Source organism: Aethalodelphis obliquidens, unplaced genomic scaffold, assembly GCF_003676395.1.
Source record: "Aethalodelphis obliquidens isolate GAN/ISIS:26980383/991018 unplaced genomic scaffold, ASM367639v1 scaffold35, whole genome shotgun sequence".
In the NCBI taxonomy this organism is placed as follows: Eukaryota; Metazoa; Chordata; class Mammalia; order Artiodactyla; family Delphinidae; genus Aethalodelphis; species Aethalodelphis obliquidens.
Window position 1 is genome coordinate 7,685,524 of NW_020837979.1, and position 21,763 is coordinate 7,707,286.

Genomic DNA, 21,763 nt, shown 5'->3' on the forward strand with positions numbered 1-21,763 from the left:
TATAGTCAAGGCTGATTGAGGACATTTTTTTTTTTAAGGGCCAGCTCATTTTGTGGAGAGAAATCGCCATAGAAGAGGGCATGCCTGAGATGGGCCTTGAAGGAGGAATAAGAAAGCTATGGGGAGGTGGTCCAGATGAGAGGGAGTGTGGATGTGGACCAGGGCTGTGAGTGTGTGGATGGAAATTATGGAATGGGTTGAAGAGATATGATCTTAGTGGCTGATGGGATGTGGAGGGGAGGGAAGGTGACCCCAGGGTGGAAGGTGAGGTCATTTATCACAGGAGAGCTCAGCCAGCTGGCGGGGGGGGGGCGGGGGGGGGGAGAATGCATGAGTTTGGTGTTGACATGCTATGTTTGAGACACCAAGACACTCAAGTAGAATGACTGAGATATGGTTGGATGTTTAGATGGATCTGGAAATTTGGTAGTCATTAGCAATTGAGTGGTAGTTTATTCTATATGAATGACTAATAAGGTATTTCAGGAAAAGCATATGAAGTACGATAGAAGGAAATTATGGACAGAAACCTAGGGACCACCACAGTGCTAGTGGTGGATGGAGGACAACAAGCCAATCAGAGTGAAGAGGCAGAGTGAGAGACCAGGAAGGGAAAACCACAGAAGCCAAGGGCAGGGCGGGCAGCAGGGAGGAAGTGATGAGCTGCCATATGCCTCTACATCCATCTCTAAATGCAGCTGTGTTCTTCCTCGCTTTGCAAACAAGCACACTTCCTGTCCTCTCCAACCTGGCTGTTTTTTGTTAAATGGTACAACCGAGACTGACAGCACCGTAAAGATTTATAATTGAATGCAGACCTGCCTGGACTGGCTGAAAAGGCCCACTGGAAGCCTGGTGCAGGAAGAGTCATTGCAAAGTAGTGCTGAAGCACAAAAGGGGTCTGAGGAGGGATTTGGAGTGCAGATATTCTGTTCCCACCCTCTCAGGAATCTGTGTCGGAGCTTGGGTAGTGATAACTGTAATAAAAAGAAGACAAAGTTAGGGCTTCCCTGGTGGTGCAGCGGTTGGGAGTCCGCCTGCCGATGCAGGGAACACGGGTTCGTGCCCTGGTCCAGGAGGATCCCACATGCCGCCGAGCGGCTGGGCCCGTGAGCCATGGCCGCTGAGCCTGCACGTCTGGAGCCTGTGCTCCGCAACGGGAGAGGCCACAACAGTGAGAGGCCCGTGTACCGGAAAAAAAAAAAAAAAAAAAAGACAACGTTATTACCCGTTTGCCAAATCTCAGCATAGACAGACTGGGGAGGGGCATTCTCCCCTGGGCAGCACAGGATAGAGTTGTAACTTGAGACTGGGGCAGTCTCCCTGGTGGCCACGGCTGGGGGCAGGGGGGCACCTGTGTACGCCCACTCACAGGGCCCCGCTGCAGTTCAGAGCACGGCACAGAACCCACCTGCACCCTCCACCTAAAAGTCAACATTTGGCTTCCAGACACGTTGTAGGCTGACATCTGCTGTGCTGGTGTCACTGCCCACGGTCAGCGTAAACAAGGCGCCGGACTGTCAGTTCTGGCCAGTGCTGTTCTGCTTCCAGAATCCTGTGGGAGCATGGAGTGTGCTAAATAGAAGTTTCCATCTCTCCTGTCACTTCTCCCCCTGCCAGTGCCTGTGCTGCTTCGTGCTCGTGGGAATGAAAAATCTTTTGGGTTGACATACACCCCTATTTCACTTTCATTTCTGTTTTCCTTCCTGTTCTCAAATACTGGATTTTATCCACTGTAAATTTAATTACTTTCTACTTTTGGAAACGGCCTTTGAGAGGAAGGTACATTTAAAAGTGTAAAGGTAATCGATACCTGTGAGGCAGCTCTGCCCTCCCTCTGGGCAACCCTCATGAGCATGTAGGGCAGGTAGGCGCCCTGAGCTGTCCCCTTCCAGGGAACCTTTTGTTTCTGGACTAGGGTTTCATACACTGCAGAGCAGCACCTGCACTACAACTTCCTGAAAAGTCAACTCTTCATAGAGGCTTGTAAGGGAAGAGTTTGTCCATCTGCAAGTAGAGAGTTTCACAAGGGCTTGTTCGAAGGTGCTGGTCCTGGAAGGGCCCAGGCCCAGAGCACAACAGGATGTCCAGACCTGAGGCCAGGCCCTTCTACTGGCCCAGGCTCCTGGCACTCCCCAGGCCAGAAAAGATGGCAGTGCCAGAAGCTCTGTCATGTGACTAAGGGGTGGCCCTGTGCCCGAAGGTCCACCTTGTGACAGCAGCATAGGAACACATCAGGCTGAGGAGGATCTTGCAAGAAAACTTCAAAACTGGTTCCAACTTGCTGTTTGCTGTTTCAGGAAGGGGCTCAGGGGAATGGAACCCGGCGCTGTGGACACGGTGTGGGGGGTCCCTCAACTAAAAATGGAGTTACCACGTCGTCCAGTAGTCCCACTCCTGGGCGTGTACCTGGAGAAGATGCTAATTCAAAAGGACACATGCACCCTAGTGTTCACAGCAGCACTATTCACAATAGCCAGGACATGGAGGCAACCCAAGTGTCCATCGACAGAGGAATGGATAAAGAAGATGTGGCACATGTATACACAAAGGAATACTACTCAGCCATAAAAAAGAACGAACTAATGCCATCTGCAGCAACATGGAGGGACCTAGAGGTTGTCATACTGACTGAAGTAAGTCAGAGAAAGACAAATATATGATATCACTTATGTGTGGAATATACAATATGATACAAGTGAACTTATTTACAAAACAGAAACAGACTCACAGACAGAAAACTCATGGTTATCATAGGGGAAAGGGGGAGAGGGATAAATTAGGACTTTGGGTTTAACATATACACATTACTATATATAAAATAAACAACAAGGTCCTACTGTATGCCACAGCGAACTATATTCAGTAACTTGTAAAAATCTATAATGGAAAAGAATATGTATACATATATATGACTGAATCACTTTGCTGTATACCAGAAACTAACACAACATTGTGAATCAACTATACATCAATAAAAAATTTTTTAAAAAGAGGGGAGACCCGTTAGAACAGCCTGTAAGGAAGTTACAAACGTAACAGCCCTTTGAACAGCTGATCACTTTTGTCCTCAGCAAAATTACAAATGGGGAAACTCCAACCGCCAGCCCCCCTTACCTTCTTCCAATCAGAACCTCTGCAGTCACCGCCCCTAGAACCAAGCAGCCAGGTTGAACCAAGTCACCCACTAACAGGCTGGAACGGAAACCCAGGATGGCATCGAGGAGGGGCAGGAGGAAGTGCACGGTGACGGTGGCCAGTGTCCTGAAACGTCTCCCCTTGCTTGTATCTTTAAAGGAGCAACATTCGGGCTGGCTTAGAGGAGGGAGCCGTGCTGACCGTAGCAAACACTACAACATGTGCCTTATGCCAAAAATAATTCCCGATGAATTGTTCTAAATGTAAAACAAACCATGTAAGTACTAGAAATAATAAGAACAGGTGAATATTTTTTAAGTAACCTCAGTATCAGCAAAGGCAGGAACCATAAATGGAATTAAACCAAGCATGTGCAAGGTGCCAAGTGCGGTGCTGTCCCTCAGCGAGGGCACAGCATGACACCCTCTCATGGACAAGGATGGGGGGGCCAGCTGTGTCACCTCCAGTGGGGAAGCCAGGACCCAATTTCACAACAAACAGCAAAAAGAAAAAGACAGGTGTATATCACCACATAAGATTTTTTCACTTCTGTAGACCCCCTACCTACCATCAACAAAACGAAAAGACAGCTGACAAGTAGGTTTAAAAAGACCACAAAATGTGACAGAGTGAACAGACTGTGTATTAAAAACAGTCATATGAAAAAGATGTACACTCGAAGTCACAAAAGTAGAAGCACAAATATAAGTATAAAAGATGTTCAGTTTCAGAGTAATCAAAGGAATGGAAGTGAAACAAGGTGCCGTCCCCAGCTCCGATGAGAAAGGGAAAGGCAGGTGGTGCTCCAGGTGGTAGCTTATGGGAGTACTCTGGTAGTATTAAAAGTTCAAAAATTTCAGAACATTGAAATTATCCTTTAGTTGTACATTTCTACTGCTAGGAATTTATCCAAGGGAGATCCCTAGGCACGTGTGCCGAGCACAAGATGCAACATAATGAAGAATCAGACCATTCACGGAGTGACATTTCAGCAAGTCACACAACGGGTGGCCAGGCAACCCACAGAGTTGACACCACCCACACTTACGGACGTGGGAGGGTATAAGCAGCAGCTAACACTCAGGAACGCTTGATGCCAATCATCTCACACTGCCCACTGTGTCCACACTTAGCACGCAGATCTCATGAGTGGTTCCTTCTCTCTCCTGCTGGAAGCATAAGGGGATTTTTCTCTGATACTCACTGTGGGTCATGGTCGATGATCTGGAGAGCACAATGACCCTGGATTAAAATTTCCTCGGTTCCTGGGACAAGATGCCAGAGTAGAAGGACCTTGAGCTCACCTCCTCTCGTGAGCACACCAAAATCACAACTAACTGCTGAACAGCCATCGATAAGAAAAGGTAAGAACCTACCAAAAAAGATATTCTGTAACCAAAGACGTAAAGAAGGAACCACAACGAGACAGTAAGAAGGGCACACTCGCAGTACAGTCAAATCCCATACCCCTGGGAGGGGGTGGGTGACCCCCAAACTGGAGAGTAATTATATGGCAGAGGTTCCCCCACAGGAGTGAGAGTTCTGAGCCCCATGTCAGGCTCCCCAGCCTGGGGGTCTGTATTTGAGAAGAGGAGCTCCCAGAGCATTTGGCTTTGAAGGCTTAACTGCAGCATCTCCACAGGGCTGGGGGAGACAGGAGGAACTTCACTCTTACAGCGTGTACGCAAAATCTGATGTGCACTGGGCCCAAGGGCAAAAGCAGCAACTTCATACTCAGCACATGGAGGGAGGCTCAGAGAGGGCAAGCAAGCTGCTCAAAGTCACCAGCCAGTGAAAGGCAGAACAGGATAGGGATCCGAATCTGTCTGAAGCTGAATCCCACACCTCACTGCCCTCTACTTCCAACTAAGTGAAAACAGGATTATAAAACAGAAATGTCTCATGTTTACAAACACTGAGCACTCAATGCAATGCCCAGCAGTCCAGCCAGATGGTCCAGCCAGATGCCGGCCACAGAACCAGTCCTCCTAATGTATCCGAATGAATCAGGCAGACCAGGTTTAATGATCTCGTTAGTTGTTTATTGTCATTCTAAAGACTAGCACATTTACAGCATACATGGCTTTGAATGAGCTAAGAATATATAAAACGGTAACTATATGTTTATATATATTAATACTGTCCAAAACAAATAAATAAAAGTACCTTAATGCACTAAGCCTGGCAAATACAATTGTGTAGGGACAAAACTTATTATACAGTATTTGTACGTTTTTAAAGGAAACCAAAGGCAACTGTGCTGCAGATGCTTTCACAGAATCCACGTCACATCTGAGCTTTCAGTGTCTCAACGTTTCTTTTTAAATGGGTGCCTTATATAAGGAGCACTTGATGGAACCTCTATTTTACGGGAACCTGTACAACTGCCTTCCTTCTCCAACTGAAAACTCAAAGCTCCCGTGTGACCTGGGTACCTGCAGCCACCACGATGGGCAATGTGGCCCCCACTCAACGAGCTTTGTAATCGTGCAGCGCCGCCGTGAGACTGACTACCGCACAGGAGCGGGGGAGTAACGCTCAGGTGGAATACTGAAACCTGAATATTTTCTACGTGATTAGCCAAGTCTTCGACTTTTATGGTGATCCAACATGAAGCCAAAATTAGGAAAATACTCACATAAAGGTGCCACATGCAAAACCGCTAACAGATGACAACATTTGCTATATTCCCTTTTGGTAAATGCAGGTAATGCTCTTCAGACCAAAAAAAAAAAAAAAAATCTGAAAGTTGTATGAGTAACATTAAAAATACAAGGGAGTTTTAAAAAATAATGTTAAAATGAGTAAAGATGGAAATATATAGATACTAGAAAATGACAAATTAAATGAAGTGGTGGAGGTGAAAGACTAAATCAGCCATACTGGAAGCTGTCTCTGCACATGGATCGACACAGCAGGAGAATCTGACACCACCTGCTGCCACCTGTGCAGTGGGCTTGCGGGACACGTTTCTCCACCTCCGCCCTCCACAGTGAACCCAGCTGTGCAGGGGTTGGTGAGCACCAAGGGTCCCTCACTGACTCACCCTCCACACCAGTTCACACTCACCAGTGGGCGTCAGGAGACAGCAGGCTCCAGGTGTGCACTGACTTCTGAGGAGGAAAGGATCTGAAAGGTCACCTGGTTCCACCCTTACCTGATGCCCACCCTCTGTCCCTGCCAAGGGGTGGTCTGGCCTGTGCTTCAGCTCCCCAGGCCCAAGCCTGTTACGTGTTTCCAAGTGGCATTTCTAGAGGAGCCCAAAGAATAGCATTTAGAATTTTAGATAAAGGAACTTCCTAAGGGTTCACAAGTCATTAGGATCAGTATCATGAATATGTGCCACATACATTTCTTTTACAGCCTTTTAAATAACATGTAAACATAATGATAAAAACAACTGATAAAAACATATAAACTAAGAAAAAACTCTGCTATGTGCAGATGACTCATCATCATCTTATAATAGATGACCAGACATAATTTTCTATGAAATTCCTAAGTTTTATGGTCCATTAATCCCTTTCAAAATCTCATTTTAGGAGATATCTCAACTTTCTCAACAGCCATCTTACATAACAGAATGAGTAGTAACAATTATTGCAGACCTAAAAGACACTTTCATCAGACATTCAAACATGATTGTATTGTCTTCTAGAAGACAAAAAATTGGGAAACCCACCAGAGGACACCAATTTTGAAAATATTTAGGCTTCCACTGTCTCTATGCAAAATCCCCCATTGTTGACTGAGAGGCATCAGACAATACCGCATGCGAGGTCCTGACCTGGGGAAGAAGGGGAGACGTGCCCTGGGGCCGTGGACTACACACGGGGCATAAGGCAACAGGAGCCGGCTGGCCTCATGCCCTCGAGCAGACACCCTGTCCTTTAAGGGACAGGGGTGGCCCCTACTGTGCAGGCGGCTTTGCAGGTATTGTCTTCTAATAAGTCTTATCTCAGGCTGATTTATCAGCCTTTACTTCAACTCCTGGTTCCACCCGTGCTGTTACAGGCAGGCTGATGCACCAGAAGCACTCGCCCTGGCCGCATGAGACAGAGCGAGCGTCTTTCCCCAAAACTTCCCTTAACATTTAACATTTAGTGGTCTGCCCGGGATCCAATCATTTAAACTATTATTTACTGTTTTACATGGAGATTTTTAAAAAGTAGATTGTAAATCAATGCTCAATTTTGAGTTACTCAGTAGAAAAATAAGTTAGGTGAGCAGCTGCCTAAGTGGGCGTTTTAGAAAGTCTTAGCATTTCAGACGCACCTGGCTTGATTCATACAGGTAACTGTTGATATCTGTGTGGTTATGGCTGAAGGCTGTTTAAATGGGCAGTTGTTAACTCTCCACACTAGTGAGCCCAACATTACCTGCTATGGATTCCAACGCAAAAAACATGCTCTATAGACTCTTTAGTGAAATAGTTTTAAAAACATAAAAGTAAAAACCAATCCTTCAGGTCTTCTTGAAGAATTCATATATGACACTAGAGGGTACCCACATTTATTACATAACAGCTAATTAGAGGAAACCGTGTGTTCATGTTTCAACTTTTCCGTAAGTCCCTTCAGGAGGCCTGTAATGCTTGGGGAAAGCCTTCAGCTGCAGGGAATTAAACGCATATTTGCGACTTCCAACATTCTTCATTGTATTTTCTCTTCGACAACCCTCACTGGGGAAAAAACAAGCACAAGAAATGACAGCAGTAAAAAAGGAAAAAAGAAAAGACTTAAACTCAGATGAAATGAACTGATTATTTTCATAGCATTAAAAGAAAGGTTGATTAATTTAAATGGATGCCAGACTCATTTACGACAATACACACGTAAGATGGCAGGTTTCTGAACAAGGCAATTAAGAAGCACAGAGATGGACACAGGCTGTATGGGACTGCGAGGTTTGCATTTCCAAAAGCAGCACTGTATCGAAGTGGAGGACAACCTTTTTTTTTTTTTTTAAGGTAATGGTTTCATGTATTTCGTGTCTGGTTATCTGAGGGGGTCTATCCTAACTAGTGGTTCAGAGGTTCTGTCACATAGCAATTTAAATGGAAAAAGTGCTACTCTTACCAAAAGCCTTTAAAAAGCTGCATTTTTCTATATTAGCAACAGCTGTTAACCGTCTCCAATTCAAAATGCTGATTTTCCTTGCAGAATTCAACATGTAGCAAAACCATCTGGCTAAGAAGGTGGCTGTCACATGCTGTCTCAACCTGGGAGACAGCTGTCCCGGGCACACAGCAGCGCCGCGGGCTGTGCGATGGCTACATGGCTCTCAGCGCTGGGGCGTCGTGAAGAAGTGACCCCACCGAGGTCACCTTCTCCAGGTGAGCTGCCCTCGTGGTCACCTCTCTCAGGAGTGCCACTGAGCCAGTGAGAGCCCACAGGGGCCCCTCCCTAGAGAACCTGCCACCAGCCTCTTCCGCTGCTGCGTTGATCAAGGGTTGTCACTGGCAACCCAGTGGGCAAAGCAAATGCTCAACAGGAGGATGGGCTGTCAGGCAGGCCTCACATTCCCGAATGGGAGCCTCAGGGGAGCTCTCTGGGAAACGTTCCGATAGACATGAGATTCACAGGCAAAAGCGATTCTAAATAGGAATGACTTCCTATATAGCACAGTGTAAGTTCATAGTTTTATATTATTCTAAGACTAGCAGTTAAATCAACTAATTATTAAATTTAGTACAAAATCCCCTTTATGAGATGTAAAATTTGCAGTTACCAAGAAACAGCGATTTAAAAAAAATATTTCAAGTTGTCTGAAGTCCATTATGTCATGCATTTTAAAAAAATATCAGTGGCAATTCCTCAAGCCTTTTAAAGTGAAAATGACAATCTCATTATTAAGAACATGAAAAATATTTTTGGTAAGACAGTGATTTTATTCAGAAGATAAACTCGGGTATTTTAGAAAAGTATCCACCTGCTTGTTATATTAAGTAATTTAGTAACTCAGATATGCTTTCTTGTCACGAGAGCCTCAAAGCCCTCAGCTACATGTGTGTCATCCTCACTGAGCGCCTAGGCCATACGAGCAGGGAGCCCTAGAGCAAGTAAAGACCGTGTGGGTCTAACATCCAATAATCAGATAAAAATACTCCGTTTAAAGCAGAAGCTATATAGGTGCTTCTTTAATCTTTGGAAGCTCTTACATTATTGGACTATTTCAGATATGGCTTCTCCATTTACAAAGAAAGGTACACACTTTTCAAAAACTACCTATCAGTAGTAAATGTCAAACTGCTTTGAGGAACGAAGAAGAATAATTTGTGAACTCTGATGTTACCTTTTTATTTACATGTTAAAGAGGCTGATTACTGGTTTAGCTGGCTGAATATACACTACACATGAAATTACAGTCAAGATTACACTTTATTTTTAAATTGTGCTTATTTTCCCTCAAATGTTTGAATTTGGATTGAGTTTACAAAATCTGACTAATGAGGCTGATCACACGCTGACTCGATCACCCAGTGTTTAGACAAGCTCCAGCCTGGGGCTGGGGCCTGAGTCGTGGAGAGAGGCAAGCCCGTGCTGTGGTAACTGGTGTTTCCTGCCGCAGGGGCCAGCCTGCGTCCTAAGGCAGAATACTTTGATCCCTCACAACGGCTGCATTATTTTTAGGAGTCTATAGTACACACCGAGGTGGCCTTGGATAGATTTTTAGAAAGAGGGATTTAATTATTTCAAAGCTACATGATTTTTTTATTATATCGATAAATTATTTCAAGGACATCTATTTTTTAAAACAAAAAATTAAAATTGAAACCCCAAGTGGCAACTAATTTTAGTGACAGCTCTGTTTTTCCTTTCCGGAGGGGATCTTCCCCTTCAGAACTCATCTGGACACGAGTGTCTTGGTGATCCTGAACATCTAGTCACCTGCGCTGACACTGCCTCAGCGCTAGCATTAGCTCAAAAGCAACCTGAAAACCTTCACCAAGTATCAGTGACTCCCCTTTCTTGAATCATCTTCCCATCTTTGTTTTATCCTGCCTGTTACTTACTAAAGCAGGAAAGATTTCAAACATATATTTAGCCTGACTTCGTAAGGCCTTGGCGACATGAAAACTCAGCTCAAAGGCACGCTGAGCTTCCTTGCTCAGATATTCTAAAGCACCACCACCACCCCCAGCCTCGTCTGATCTCGTGGTGCGCTGTCTCCATCTCACCTCGTGACTGCAGTTAGAACGTACTACCTCCTGACCCACCCCTGAAGAGAAAACCCAAGAATCTTAGCCCCTCTCCTTGCATCCATTTCTCTCTTATCTTAGCAGCCAAGCCTACAGGAAGGCCTGGTGGGCACCATGACAGCCGGGGGCAGACAGCTGGGGACAGGCCATGATGTCCGTGAGGCCCCGCGGGGGGTGCCGGGGGGGGCGCTTGTCTAGCTGGCCGCGGCCCCCATTTGCTGGGCGGGCGGTGGCACCCGGGAAGAGGAGGGGACACTCTGTGGGGTCAGAAGGGCCTCCCTCATCTGCGCATGGTCTCTGCCAGCCCGGAGGCGGGCACAGCACGTGTCACCCGGGGGGCGGCAGGAGTGCTTTACCCAGAACAGGCTAGGAGCTATGGAACGTGAACCGTAGGCCCTGCCTGCCCTCTTTCCAATAAAGGAACGAGATGGTCTCAGAAAGTCGACTTGTACACCTTGATGTGGAGGAGGACAAGTGGTGGACACACCTCTCCACAAGAGTCACAGGCTGGCAGGACCTCACCTGTGACTAGTGTCATGTTGCTACAACTTAACACCACCAGTCACTTGGCATCTGAAGAGAGACTCCCTCCTGACAGATGTCAGGAGCTGCGCCACAGAGCAGCCACCTCATTCTAGAAAAGACAGAGCGACCACACTGCACTTGTGAGGAGAGTGGACTCAGCTGCCCCAGGCTCCCCCAGTGCTCGGGTCTAGGACACAGCGGGGAGGAGGATGCCCCTTCATCTTAGAATTTAAAGTCTGCACCTGCCCTCTGTCACCCACTGCTTCTGCAGTCGTAACTGCCTCTACAGTTCCCGGAACCCAGACTCAGATCTGAGGCCAAACCAGAGAAACCCCAGAGTCAGTTCTGGAAGTCTGGGGGAGGGAATGGAGAGGCCAGATTTTGTGGTGGACTGGGTTTGCGTGCATGGCTGGGGGTAAAGTTTCTGGAAAAGCCAGCTTCTCTAAATTCACTCCAGTGTTTCTAGAGTGGTGAAAAGAAATCCACTTCCATAAAATGCAATATATGGGAAAGCCAGCTGGAGGCCAGAACAGAAGCACAACATAATTGGAGCTGGAAAACAGAGAAGCCACCGCCCGTTTCTTATGCAGGGTCTGTGGGGTTCCCTGTCATCTACTCTGCTGCCTTCAGAGGTGTCCAGCCACCGTTTTCCACACAGGAATGTGAAGGTTACAAATCCTCCCATTTTACAGACGTTGCCGTGTTAAAATTAAGAGCGATAAGAACAGAAACCAAAGTGACCTTTTCTCTCTCACACCTCCATCTGGCACAACTGCCCAAAAGTGGACCTTATTTTTTGGTAAATTTTGATTTTTTTTCATAATTAACCATATTTGATTTGTAAGAGAGAAAAGGTATCTGGACTTGAATCTGGAATTAAAGCAGCAGGGTTTTTTTTTTTTGGATGAAAAATGCTATTTCAAGAAAAATAAATGTATCTAACTTCAACAGCCTTTTGCTACTCTGTGCATTTGTTCCTGGATCAGTTTAATGACAGAGATTTAGAAGAGTAATTCTAAAGTCACATGCAATATGTTATTTTTATGTGCCTGACTTGATACAACGAGCTACCGTCCTCACAGCTTTGTGTCATCCCAACTTGGAAATAGTAACGTAAGCAAGGAAATGTTATAATTCTGCAAACTGTTTGCTACTATAATTTCAGGGACTACGCTTTGAAATGAAAGCAGAAAGTACATGTCCTATTAAATAGGTTTATCTAGATGAGCCAGTTAGAAAGCATCTACACTTTTCATTTCTCTTCAAAAGGAAAGGAAAGGTTAGCAGTACATTTAAAGAATAGTATCAAATATACAAATTCTTTCCTGACAGAATTCCTCTCTCTAGGAAACAGGGCACAAGAGATAATACAGGTAATAAATAGTTTTACATCAGAAGGTAAGAGATTTGGTACAAGTAATTCCAGGCCAGCTAAACAAAGCAGTAACAGAGCTCTGTAAGAACATGTTACAAGCACTGAAAACGCTACAGAATTTAAACGAACACATCCTCTTGGTGAAATAATTTGGCAGGTGTTTACAATTCAGAACAACAAAATGTCAAACTGTAAGGCATGAAATACATCTCGGCGGACCATGCTCTGACACGCTCCTTCTGTCCAGTCGGGTACACGGTGGCTGGACATGTCTGGCACTTTTTTTTGGTGATTTGTTAATTTCTCATAACGATATTCATTTGCAACGCAATTTGGCCACCAGGTATGCTACGCTCAGGAAGAGCCACGCAATCAGTAAATTGGGGCTCAGAGCTAGTAAAGGGACGGAACAGAGGAGGCTGGGGTCTAGTCTTAAGTCTCGGATGGGCACCAGGCCGCTCAAGTTCTTCTGGGTGACTACCTCCCGTGTTCCAATGCTGTGAAAAGGAAGAAGGTTGGGAGAAAGGAAAAGAAAAAGGGAAAGAAAATAAAGGAAAAGGAGAGATACATGCAATGGATTTTCTCAAAAGTGTGGGGAAAAAAGAGGAGAACCAAAAGATAAGATTTAAAAAAACATGGAATGAAGCCACAACACAAAGAAAAAGATGATATGCAGAAAAGGGTGTAAAAGGGATACCAAAACAAAACGAGCACAGTTACAAGAAAAACAGGAGAGAAAGAGAAGGGAAAATAAGAAGAAAATACTGTAATCTACTGAAAACAAACACGTGTAGGCCGACTAAATGGTTTTCCATGTTCACACCCTCGGCTGCCAAGCACACGCCATGCTGCCCTGCCATGCTCGCACATGCGGCCAGACGTGGACTCCAAAGAGCAAGCTGAACATGAAGAACCATCGGGGCGTTTGACCTTCTCACAGGTGCCTGAGCGGCAGGTGGCGCAACTTACTTCGCCAAAGCTGCCTCCTGATTAAACACTTGCACGATAACCGTTTCCCTTCAGTATCAACTGCAGGCCGAGCCCTCACCAGACTCGCCTTGGCTTTTAGGCTGCACGGCGGCAGGGTGTGAGCTACTGTTCCGAGTCATCGTTCTGTGAGATGGGGTCTACCAAGAACGGAGTCCAACCCAGCTCACTGGAAACTGGGGGTCTGTCCCCCTTCGGTGCTACCGAAGAAATGTGCTGAGGTGAGGCTCCCGGAGGACCCTGGATGTGCCATTCTCACGGGGGGACGCTTCTCATGCCACGAGCACTGATCACGGGGTCACGACCCCGGCCAGGGCAGTCTCGGGGGCCACTGGGGCTACTCAGGAAGGCCCACTGTTGTGTTTCGGTCCCTGCACTGGGGACGGAGGGGCACCACCAGCAGGGAGCTGGAATGGGCTCCGACGGCAAAAGCCAAGCGTGCGCATCTCTTCCCAGCTCCCTGGTCTGTGGTGTCGCTCGGCAGCCTGAAACAGGCGCTGGCGGGAGTGTTTATGCCACAGAAATTGGCAAACCAGACAGATCAGGTTTTGTTTTTGTTTTTGGAGAGAGCTGGCTGTCAAGCACTTGCTAGCACCGCACTGGCCAGTGCTCACCCGGGGCCTCCAGGACACAAGACAGCCGAGTGTCAGCCCCGCCCCTCCCCCAGCCCACCTGCCCCAGCCGCCCCACCCCGCTGCCTGCGTGCTCTGCTCCTCCGTGGAGCAAGACGCAAGCCAGAAAGCAAGAGAACCACCGCAGGGCATGGCCAAACCGCCTGCTGCCTCCTTAGGGCTCCGGGCTGCCCCGCGGCTCCTGGCCACGCCGCAGCCAGAAACACCAGCTACCGACCAGCCACCTGGGGCCTGCAGCCTATGAGCAGACATGTCTTCCCCACACGGGATAATCCAAAAAGCAGAGAAGTCGGGGGTGGGTAACAGTGTCACACGGAAACAAATGCATGAGGTCAGGTGGACAAGGGTGGCGAGCACGGCACCCGAGGCTGGTGCTCTGAGGATCCCGAGGGCGGCAGAGGCGAGGTGGCATCGAGCTTTGCTTTGGTTTTGAATAACTTCTTCAACGATTATTAAGGTAACGTATGTTCACGGCAGAGGTTTTAGAAAATTCAGAAAAACCTAAATAAACTTAAAAAAGACATCCATGATTGGACGCAGATGGGGGTTTCAGAGAAGCAGAGGGAGGCCAAGGGAATGATGCCCGTCCCATGGGAGGAGGGTCCTTCCCTACTCAGGATCCCGGGGTCCCTGCCGTAATGTAGGAAAGCAAGGCCGACTTCCCAGGCTCAGAAGCGCTCAGAGCAGTGGCAGGATGATTACCCAGAGGGTGGGTGGGCAGGCCCCCGGGACACTGGGTGCGACTGGTATGGGAACAACCTGTCAATTTGTATTAAAGGCCTTACAAGGGTGTACACTCTTTAACCTAAGAAATCAACAGGGCAGACGTGGGTAGGAGAAAACACAAGGGTATTCACTGCACCCTTATTTAAAGTGCTGGCACACTGTACACAGCTTAAAGATTCAAGGACAGCAAATTGGATAAATTATGGTGTGCTAAACATGATAAGGCCCACATTCATTAACCTGAAAAAAAGCTCACAAGACAGTTAAGTGAGAACAGTAGACTAAAACAGTGGGCAGAATTACACATCTAACTGCATCTGTTTGTGCATATGTTTCGTGTACTATTCAGGGACTGGGTAAGTTGACCAATGTGCGGGTTAAGCACACTCACACTCATACGTATGTATCTGAACATGCATCAGGATGTTAGCAGTGTTCCTTGTAGTAGCAGGAATACGGAGAATTGTCCTGTGGGCTATGGGCTGGTGTGGGAGTCACTGGGGTAGGGGCTTATGTGGATTTTCTGATTTTCCTACAAGGAAACCCACGTGATCAAAGTTGTGAGCGTGCCAGTTCACCTGTGCACGTGTGGGTAACTGCCCACAGCCCCTTGGCGGGCTGCAGGCCAGCAGATGGGGCCGCCCGTGTGTCTAAGGAGCCACCTGCTCCCTGGTCTCCCCAGACCTTTGTGCTCAGACGCAGTCAGAACAAACACATCGAATGTGTTCACGAAGCCAAGACTGGATAGAGGGGTACCAACTGTACACCTGACGCGCGCCTACGGCACGGACCTCATCCTAGTATCTGCCCCACAGCTAGAGTTGTGTCCCTCCATTTTTCTCGTCTCTCTGCGGCCGGCGGCCTGCGTCTCACCAGCGCGGTCCTCCCCTCCACCTCGCAGCTGACCGCACCAGGGACGCTGAGACCCCACCGCCTCCCTGAGGCCGAGGCAGGGAGAGTGTGAACTTTCTAAAAGTGCATCAACAGGCAGCCCTGAGGTCACGAGGTTTCGGTGAACTTGGAAAGACCAAACAGGAACAAACAGTTCCAGTTCTACAAAACGCTACAGTCAAGAGGCAGGCGCTCAGGCATCGCTTTCGTGTAAGACGGTGAGAAGGTGAAACGGCGGAGACATACAGAAAGGATAAGAGAATTGAATGCTTTGAAGAATTTGGTGAGAGGACAAATGGTACAGAACATTCAGTAGAGGTGACTTGGAAACGAGACTAGAACAGCATTGGCGGCCATATGGAAGAAGACAGGAGGAGCAGGTTTCTTATCCTTTCTTTTGGTATGTGAGGGGAGGTGCTCCCCGGCAGTGCCGGAAACAAGGCATCGCTCGGCAGCGCACAGAGTTTTAGTCCCAGGTTTCATCCTGCAGACACGCCTGCTGCCTCGGAATCAGAACATCATTAGGGCAAGGTGGCCACGGCACGGGGACAGGGGAGGGGCTGCTGCCAGGAAACACTCACTGGACACTGGGCTCATGAAAGCAAACCCAGCCCACCACTGGGAGAAGCGGAGCCAACCGGCGCAGCCTGCGGACGCTCGGTCTCCCCTCGGTTTGAAAAGAGACGACGCGGGATGGGAACAGCCGGGGCCTGCTGGGATGCCCGGGCTCTGAGTCGCACCCACAGCAAGATGAGTGGCCGGGGCACACCGGGCACCAAAGGGCAGCCACACGGCCGCCTCCGAGCTCACCACCTCCCTCCCCGCTGCCTCGGCTCGCCCGCTTCAGTGCGGTCCCACTCAGACACAGCGCCGGCTCTTTTCCCCCCCTGACTCAAGAGGACACTGGATGTGATGGGCCTGGAGTTTGACTCGGCAGACATGGAGGAATTTTCCAAAGCCAAACTAGAGCGCGGCCGCCGGGCCCGGGGGACTCACCTGCGCATGCACTCCAGGGCCTGCGTGAAGACCTGCGGGGCCATGCCGTGCTCGTGCTGCAGGATCAGGCACTGCTCCAGTGTCACCGACATGGCCGTGCGGTCCTTGGCGCTCTTGCAGCTGGTGAACCGCACCCCATTGAGGCGGCGGCAGACCTGCCAACGGGAAGGCAGGCTTTACTTAGGGGGAGACGGGACAGGTCGCTGCCCCGGGCCACCTCCCGGGGCCTCTCCCACAGGACGCTGCTGCCTCCCGGGGGCCCCGCCGTCTGCTCAGCCACATTCCCAGCTCTGCCCGGACCAGCCCTTTGCTGCCCACCCCCTGGGGTAGGTCAGAGAGCTCCCAGGATGCCCAGCCCCCGCCAAGTCTCTAGGCCTTTCTGGAAGTGACAGCACAGACCCACTGGTCTCTACACGCTTCCTCGTCTGCACAGGTGGGAACAGCTCAGCAGACCCACTTCCCTGTGGCCACCTCCTGCCCACCAGGCTCCCCTCCAGCTCGACCCGGGGCCCTGGTACAGGGCCCAGCGCACCTCCCCTCCCAAGTGAGGAGCTCCCGTGGAGGGCAACCCCCCTGCTGAGAAAAGACCGCCTCAGGGCACCTCATCTCCCCATGGAAGGACACCTGGGAGCATTTGCTCTGCATTACTGGGAGCAATCCTAGGCACACAGTCCCCGAATCGAGGAAGCTCTAGAACAAAAGACTTTTTTTTTTGGTATAAAGTTTGTGGCAGCCTTGTTTGGCAACATGACCAGCTCTTGAGTGGATGTCAAACTATCTACAATTTTTATCTATCCCATTTTGTATACATATTCATACTCTTCAGTAAGACAGTATTCAGGAGTTTGATTCCAGGGTGCTGCCCCAGATCCCCTGGGGATGTGAAATCATCCACGTGCACGTTACACACAGGTGATGTGCACCCTATCACACGCCTAGGTACCAACTGTATACCGTATCACCTTTCTGAAATGTGGAGCCCTGTGAATTCTAGAACACCTGCCCACGAGAGCTTCAGATAAGGGCCTGTGGACCCGTAGGAGATGCTGCATTGTGAGAACAATGTGGGTATCTCACGAAAAACCATGTGACCTAACGCCAGTGGGCTCCGTGACCTGCTGTTCTCAGAAAAACACCAGAGGCGCTGCAGGCTGCCCTACAGACGGCCCCGTGCCTGCTTCTCGGGCCAAGAGGCCCCAGCCGAGACCACGCAGCCACGGCCAGGGATGCCGCTCTACAGAGGACAGTGTGGTCCCAAGCACGGTGTCTGAAGGAGGACAAGACAGAAAGGACCCAAGCAAGTTCAGCCACGACCGTCAGGAGGAAGACGGGCATCTCGTGAGAACAGACAACAATTTCTTTTAAAGATTCTAAGCAGCCCCTGAGCTAGGTGAAGAGTGAATTAATAAAATCATAACTGATGAAGTGAACGGGGACGTGCTCACTAAATTCCACAGGCTGGAGAGTTCATGACCCAGACGCGTGGCATAAACCAAACTAAAAATAGGGTCAAAGAAAGTTACACTCATAGATGGCGGATCCAGAGCTCCATGAGGTTCTGGAAGGTGCAGCAGGGTGGCCACAAGTGCATCCCTGCACAAGAGGGAAGCCTGCAGCACCAGGCTCCAGGCTTTGTGGGGGGACCAGCAGCCACTTCAGGGTGCTGGCGGGTCTCCCCATGTGTGAATTAGGCCCGACTAATAATATGCCAACTCTGTGTGTGAGTCCCAGTGTGGACAGGTCCCCTCATCAGGGGTGAGTGAATGACGAGCTGTGAAACTGCTCTGATACCCGGGCTCAGAGCAGGAACTCCACAAATTGGTGAGAAAGTATCTGAGGTCTTCAGGGGAAATGAGGAGATCTGAGCAGCAGTGTACTAGAAATATTGTTTAAAGAGACGGCAAAGGTCCCAGAGATCTCCCTTTGAACCTATTAAAAGATGCAGCAGCTCGTGAGCTCTAGCTGGTTATCACTGTGCGGGCTTCGGAAGGGGACAGCTGTCATCAGCCTGGTTATTCCACGTCCGAGGGGGTAGACTCTGTGTCAGGCTTATCAGAATTCAGGCAGCCCTACGGTAAGCAACTCACGAGCAACTCTCATTGTGTCCTTATGAAGAAACCTGTTCTCTTCACTCCTGGCTGAGGTTTTAATTTGTTGTTGTTATTAACATTTTTTCCCTCACCTCAGCAGCTTGCCAGAGAATGTCAACGTTCTTGTTCTTCCTGGCGTGCACGTTCTGACCCAGGAACCGCAGCAGCTCCGGCAGGCATGTCTGGCTCCGAGATCGAGGTAGGCCTGGAAGAGAGACGGGGTCGTGGAGCTGGGGCCGCCCACGGGGACTTAGCCCACGGCAGCCAGCGCCGCCGGAAACGGCCAAAGGATGAGTCCCGGCCGGAGCCGGAGGTTCAGTGTGATTGAAGCAAGAAGGGAGGCCTGTGTTCAGGGACTGGGCCTGGTGGCCAGCACGGGGAGCACTCCGTTACTTTCACTGCCACTTCAGTGCCACCTGCAAAGGGCAACCACCTGGCCTCCTTTCAGTTCTTTCGAGGGGCTGGAGGGGGAGCTCGGATCATCGAGAACGGGAGGGAGTGAGGGAGATCCGTCAGGTCTTCAGAACTGCCGCCAGGGCTGGAGGATGCTTAGGGCCGGGGGTGGCGACACTGAGGGGGCCACCACCCTTGGGGGAGGTGGGGAGGGCAGCCGCCTCCACCGCGACAGTGTCCAGGCCGCTCCAGGACCCCTCCAGCTGGAAGATCAGTCAGACCACCTCACCTCAGAAGCCTGGGATTTTCAAACACCAGGACCACCAGAGGAGAACAGAAGAGCCTGGAGTCACATCTACGGAAAACAGCCAGGGGGCCTGAATCCGCAAATCACCACCAACTGTGGGATGAAACCATGCACCCGTTTCCACCGCACAACCTCCCCGGTGCACGCAGGATCCCGTGCCAACCACTTCACGCTGCTGCTCGGAGCCCAGCACCACGCTGCTCCGGGGGCCGGGCCAGAGGGCTCAGCGCGTGACGGGGGCTGTGGGAACCCAGAGGCTGTGAACCAGAGCCTCCTGGAGGAGACGCAGGACCTGACCTCTGGCCCAGTTAGCGACACTGGCGCCCCAGCAGAGTTGGGGGCGCTCGCTGGTGGGCCCATCTCCTCAGCCTCGCGGACAAGCGTAACTACCAGGCTGAGGGCCACGCGGGCTGCGGCACCCCCGGCGTCCCGGGCCGTGGGCAGCGCTACCGGCTTTTGATCCCGCCGGCCTCGCCCTTCCCGGGCCTTTACCCCTGGGACCACGTCTCACTGGAAACTGCCGCCCTCCAAAACGTTGAGCACAAGTCTCCCCCTTCCTGACCACAAGGCTCCTGGTCCCCCAGCGTGGCCCTTCCGTCTCAGGGCGCCCTAGCCGGGGGGCTGGCCCAGCACACGCTCCCGTCCCCTCAGTCCGCTGGGCAGCCGGCACTGTCCCCGCCTCCAGAGCAGTCGGAAGGTGGGTGTTGGCCACAGGCCACCTGGCCTGACCCAGGTTCCTTGGGGGACCTGCCCTCCATGCCTCAGTGTCACTATATGTCAAATGGAACCAAGCCCGCCTCCCAAGGCTGCCGTGGGATCAGTTAGATAATTCATGGGAAGTGTGTAGAAGGCCTGGCACGTGCAAGGACTTGACAAATCTGTCACTGGTCACTGTGATCACTGTGGAAGAACACGAGGATGACCTGGTATCTGGGCTCCTTCAGCTGAGTCCTCAGAGAAGCATTTTACTGACTCAAACGTCGTCACTTTCGAGCTTGGTGCAGCACACGGGGATCACCTGGGGAGTTTCTAAACTCCCGAGGCCGAGGCCCCGCCCTCTACACTCTGAGCTGGGCCCCTGGCAAGAGGATTTTCCCAGATTCTCCAGTGAATTCCGATGTGTGGTCAGTGCCAGAGCCTCGACGGCTCCAACAGCACCCGTCCCGAGCCTCCTTCACGGCCGCCAAGCCCAGTGCTGGGCTTACGCCCTCAGTTCATGGGGAGACTGAGGCCTCCCGCCTGAGCTCCCGTGCCCACACCATGTCCCCCCACTCGCTCGCGGGCCCCGACCTGGCCCTGCAGGATCTCCAGTCCTGCCATCCTCTGGCATCTCGCAGGCCTGTTTTTCTAGCCCCTTCGCTCGGGCCTTTAAGACCCTTCCATCCCCCGTGCTCCAGGCGTGTTTCCTGCCTCCCCACGTGCCAGCCCTCAGTCCCTGCCAGCCTCCGGCCACTCGAGGCCGTGCAGCGTGGTCACCCACCCGCGCCACCGCAGCCTCGCCACACGGCGACTGTGAGATGCCCCTCAGACGCCAGCGGGGCCCCTCGGCTCCGCGCCCACCTGGCCCAGCCTCCACGCGAGCCCTCCCCAGGGTCTGTCCTCAGCCCCTTCGTGTCTTGCACGGTGACCCCAGGCATGAAAGCAGCCGACCACATTGGTGACAGGGCGGGAGGCAGGGGGGTGTCAGCATCAGCATCAGAAGGTCGCTAAGCAAACCTCAAACCCCTCGAGGGACGACAAACAGCGGGTGGGGACCTGCCGCGGTGAAGAGATACTTACAATCCTCTGGCAAAACCTCCTTAAACTGCTCGAAGTAGGAATTTAACCGCACCAAGCTCTCCACGTTGATAACTTCTTGTAAAGACGTGTCGCCAAACCTTCAGAGGTCACAGGGGGACACTGTTAGCTGGCTAATGTCGCCGTCTCTAGCGCCATGGTGACCGCGTTAAAGGTAACGATGTCGATTCTCTCGATCCTTATGGCGCACGTCAAGATTCTAAGCCACATTCCTCCCCCCAAGCTTAAGGTCATCTCTCCCGTGTTGGTGAGAAGTCTGAATACGTTTCATGAGCAGGAACCCTGCGTGACCTGTGACAGGCATGCTTGCGAGACACCCAGGCCCTTGGGCAGCCCCGCCGCGCGGCCCCAGGTCCCCGTCTTCCCACCCCGGAGGCGCCCGGGAGTGGGGCCGGCAGTGGGGCTCTGGCTGGGGAATCAGGACAGTCCCATCTTCAAATCGGAAGTCGCCCTGCTGCTGGATGACCAGACCCGACCAGCTGTTCCTGCTGGATGGAGTGCAGGGCCCCAGCCCTCCCCTCACCACACAGGGAGCCAGGCCCGCGGGGAGTCGGGAGGGAAGCCACCCGTGAGGAAGGCGCAGGTGCTCATCAAACACGCAGCCCTGGAGTCCCAGGCCTGGACGCACGCCCCCTCCACCACTTCCTGCCCAGCGACCTCCGTGCATGGCAGCCTCTTCACAGTCCCAAAGGGGGCAGGATGCCC

At 50.8% G+C, this 21,763-nt stretch overlaps 1 protein-coding gene and 1 long non-coding RNA gene across 12 annotated transcripts in view; one reads left to right on the forward strand and one right to left on the reverse strand.

The window, feature by feature from the left end:
* INPP4A (inositol polyphosphate-4-phosphatase type I A) overlaps nucleotides 1-21,763 on the reverse strand; it is a 148,597-nt gene that overhangs the window by 12,311 nt on the left and 114,523 nt on the right. For 3 of the 11 annotated variants that reach the window (XM_027128879.1, XM_027128881.1, XM_027128880.1), the window contains exons 22-25: nucleotides 21,041-21,138; nucleotides 18,654-18,766; nucleotides 16,472-16,626; nucleotides 7,634-7,819 (exon numbers count right to left, since the gene is read on the reverse strand). In XM_027128879.1, the coding sequence (XP_026984680.1) occupies nucleotides 7,687-7,819; nucleotides 16,472-16,626; nucleotides 18,654-18,766; nucleotides 21,041-21,138 (499 nt within the window). In that variant the 3' untranslated portion in view covers nucleotides 7,634-7,686. The other 8 variants (XM_027128884.1, XM_027128886.1, XR_003437651.1 and 5 more) reach the window with 7 other exon arrangements.
* LOC113632054 (uncharacterized) lies at nucleotides 7,779-11,816 on the forward strand. Its single transcript, XR_003437654.1, has 2 exons — nucleotides 7,779-8,473; nucleotides 11,331-11,816. It is a non-coding gene; the product is annotated as an uncharacterized LOC113632054 (long non-coding RNA).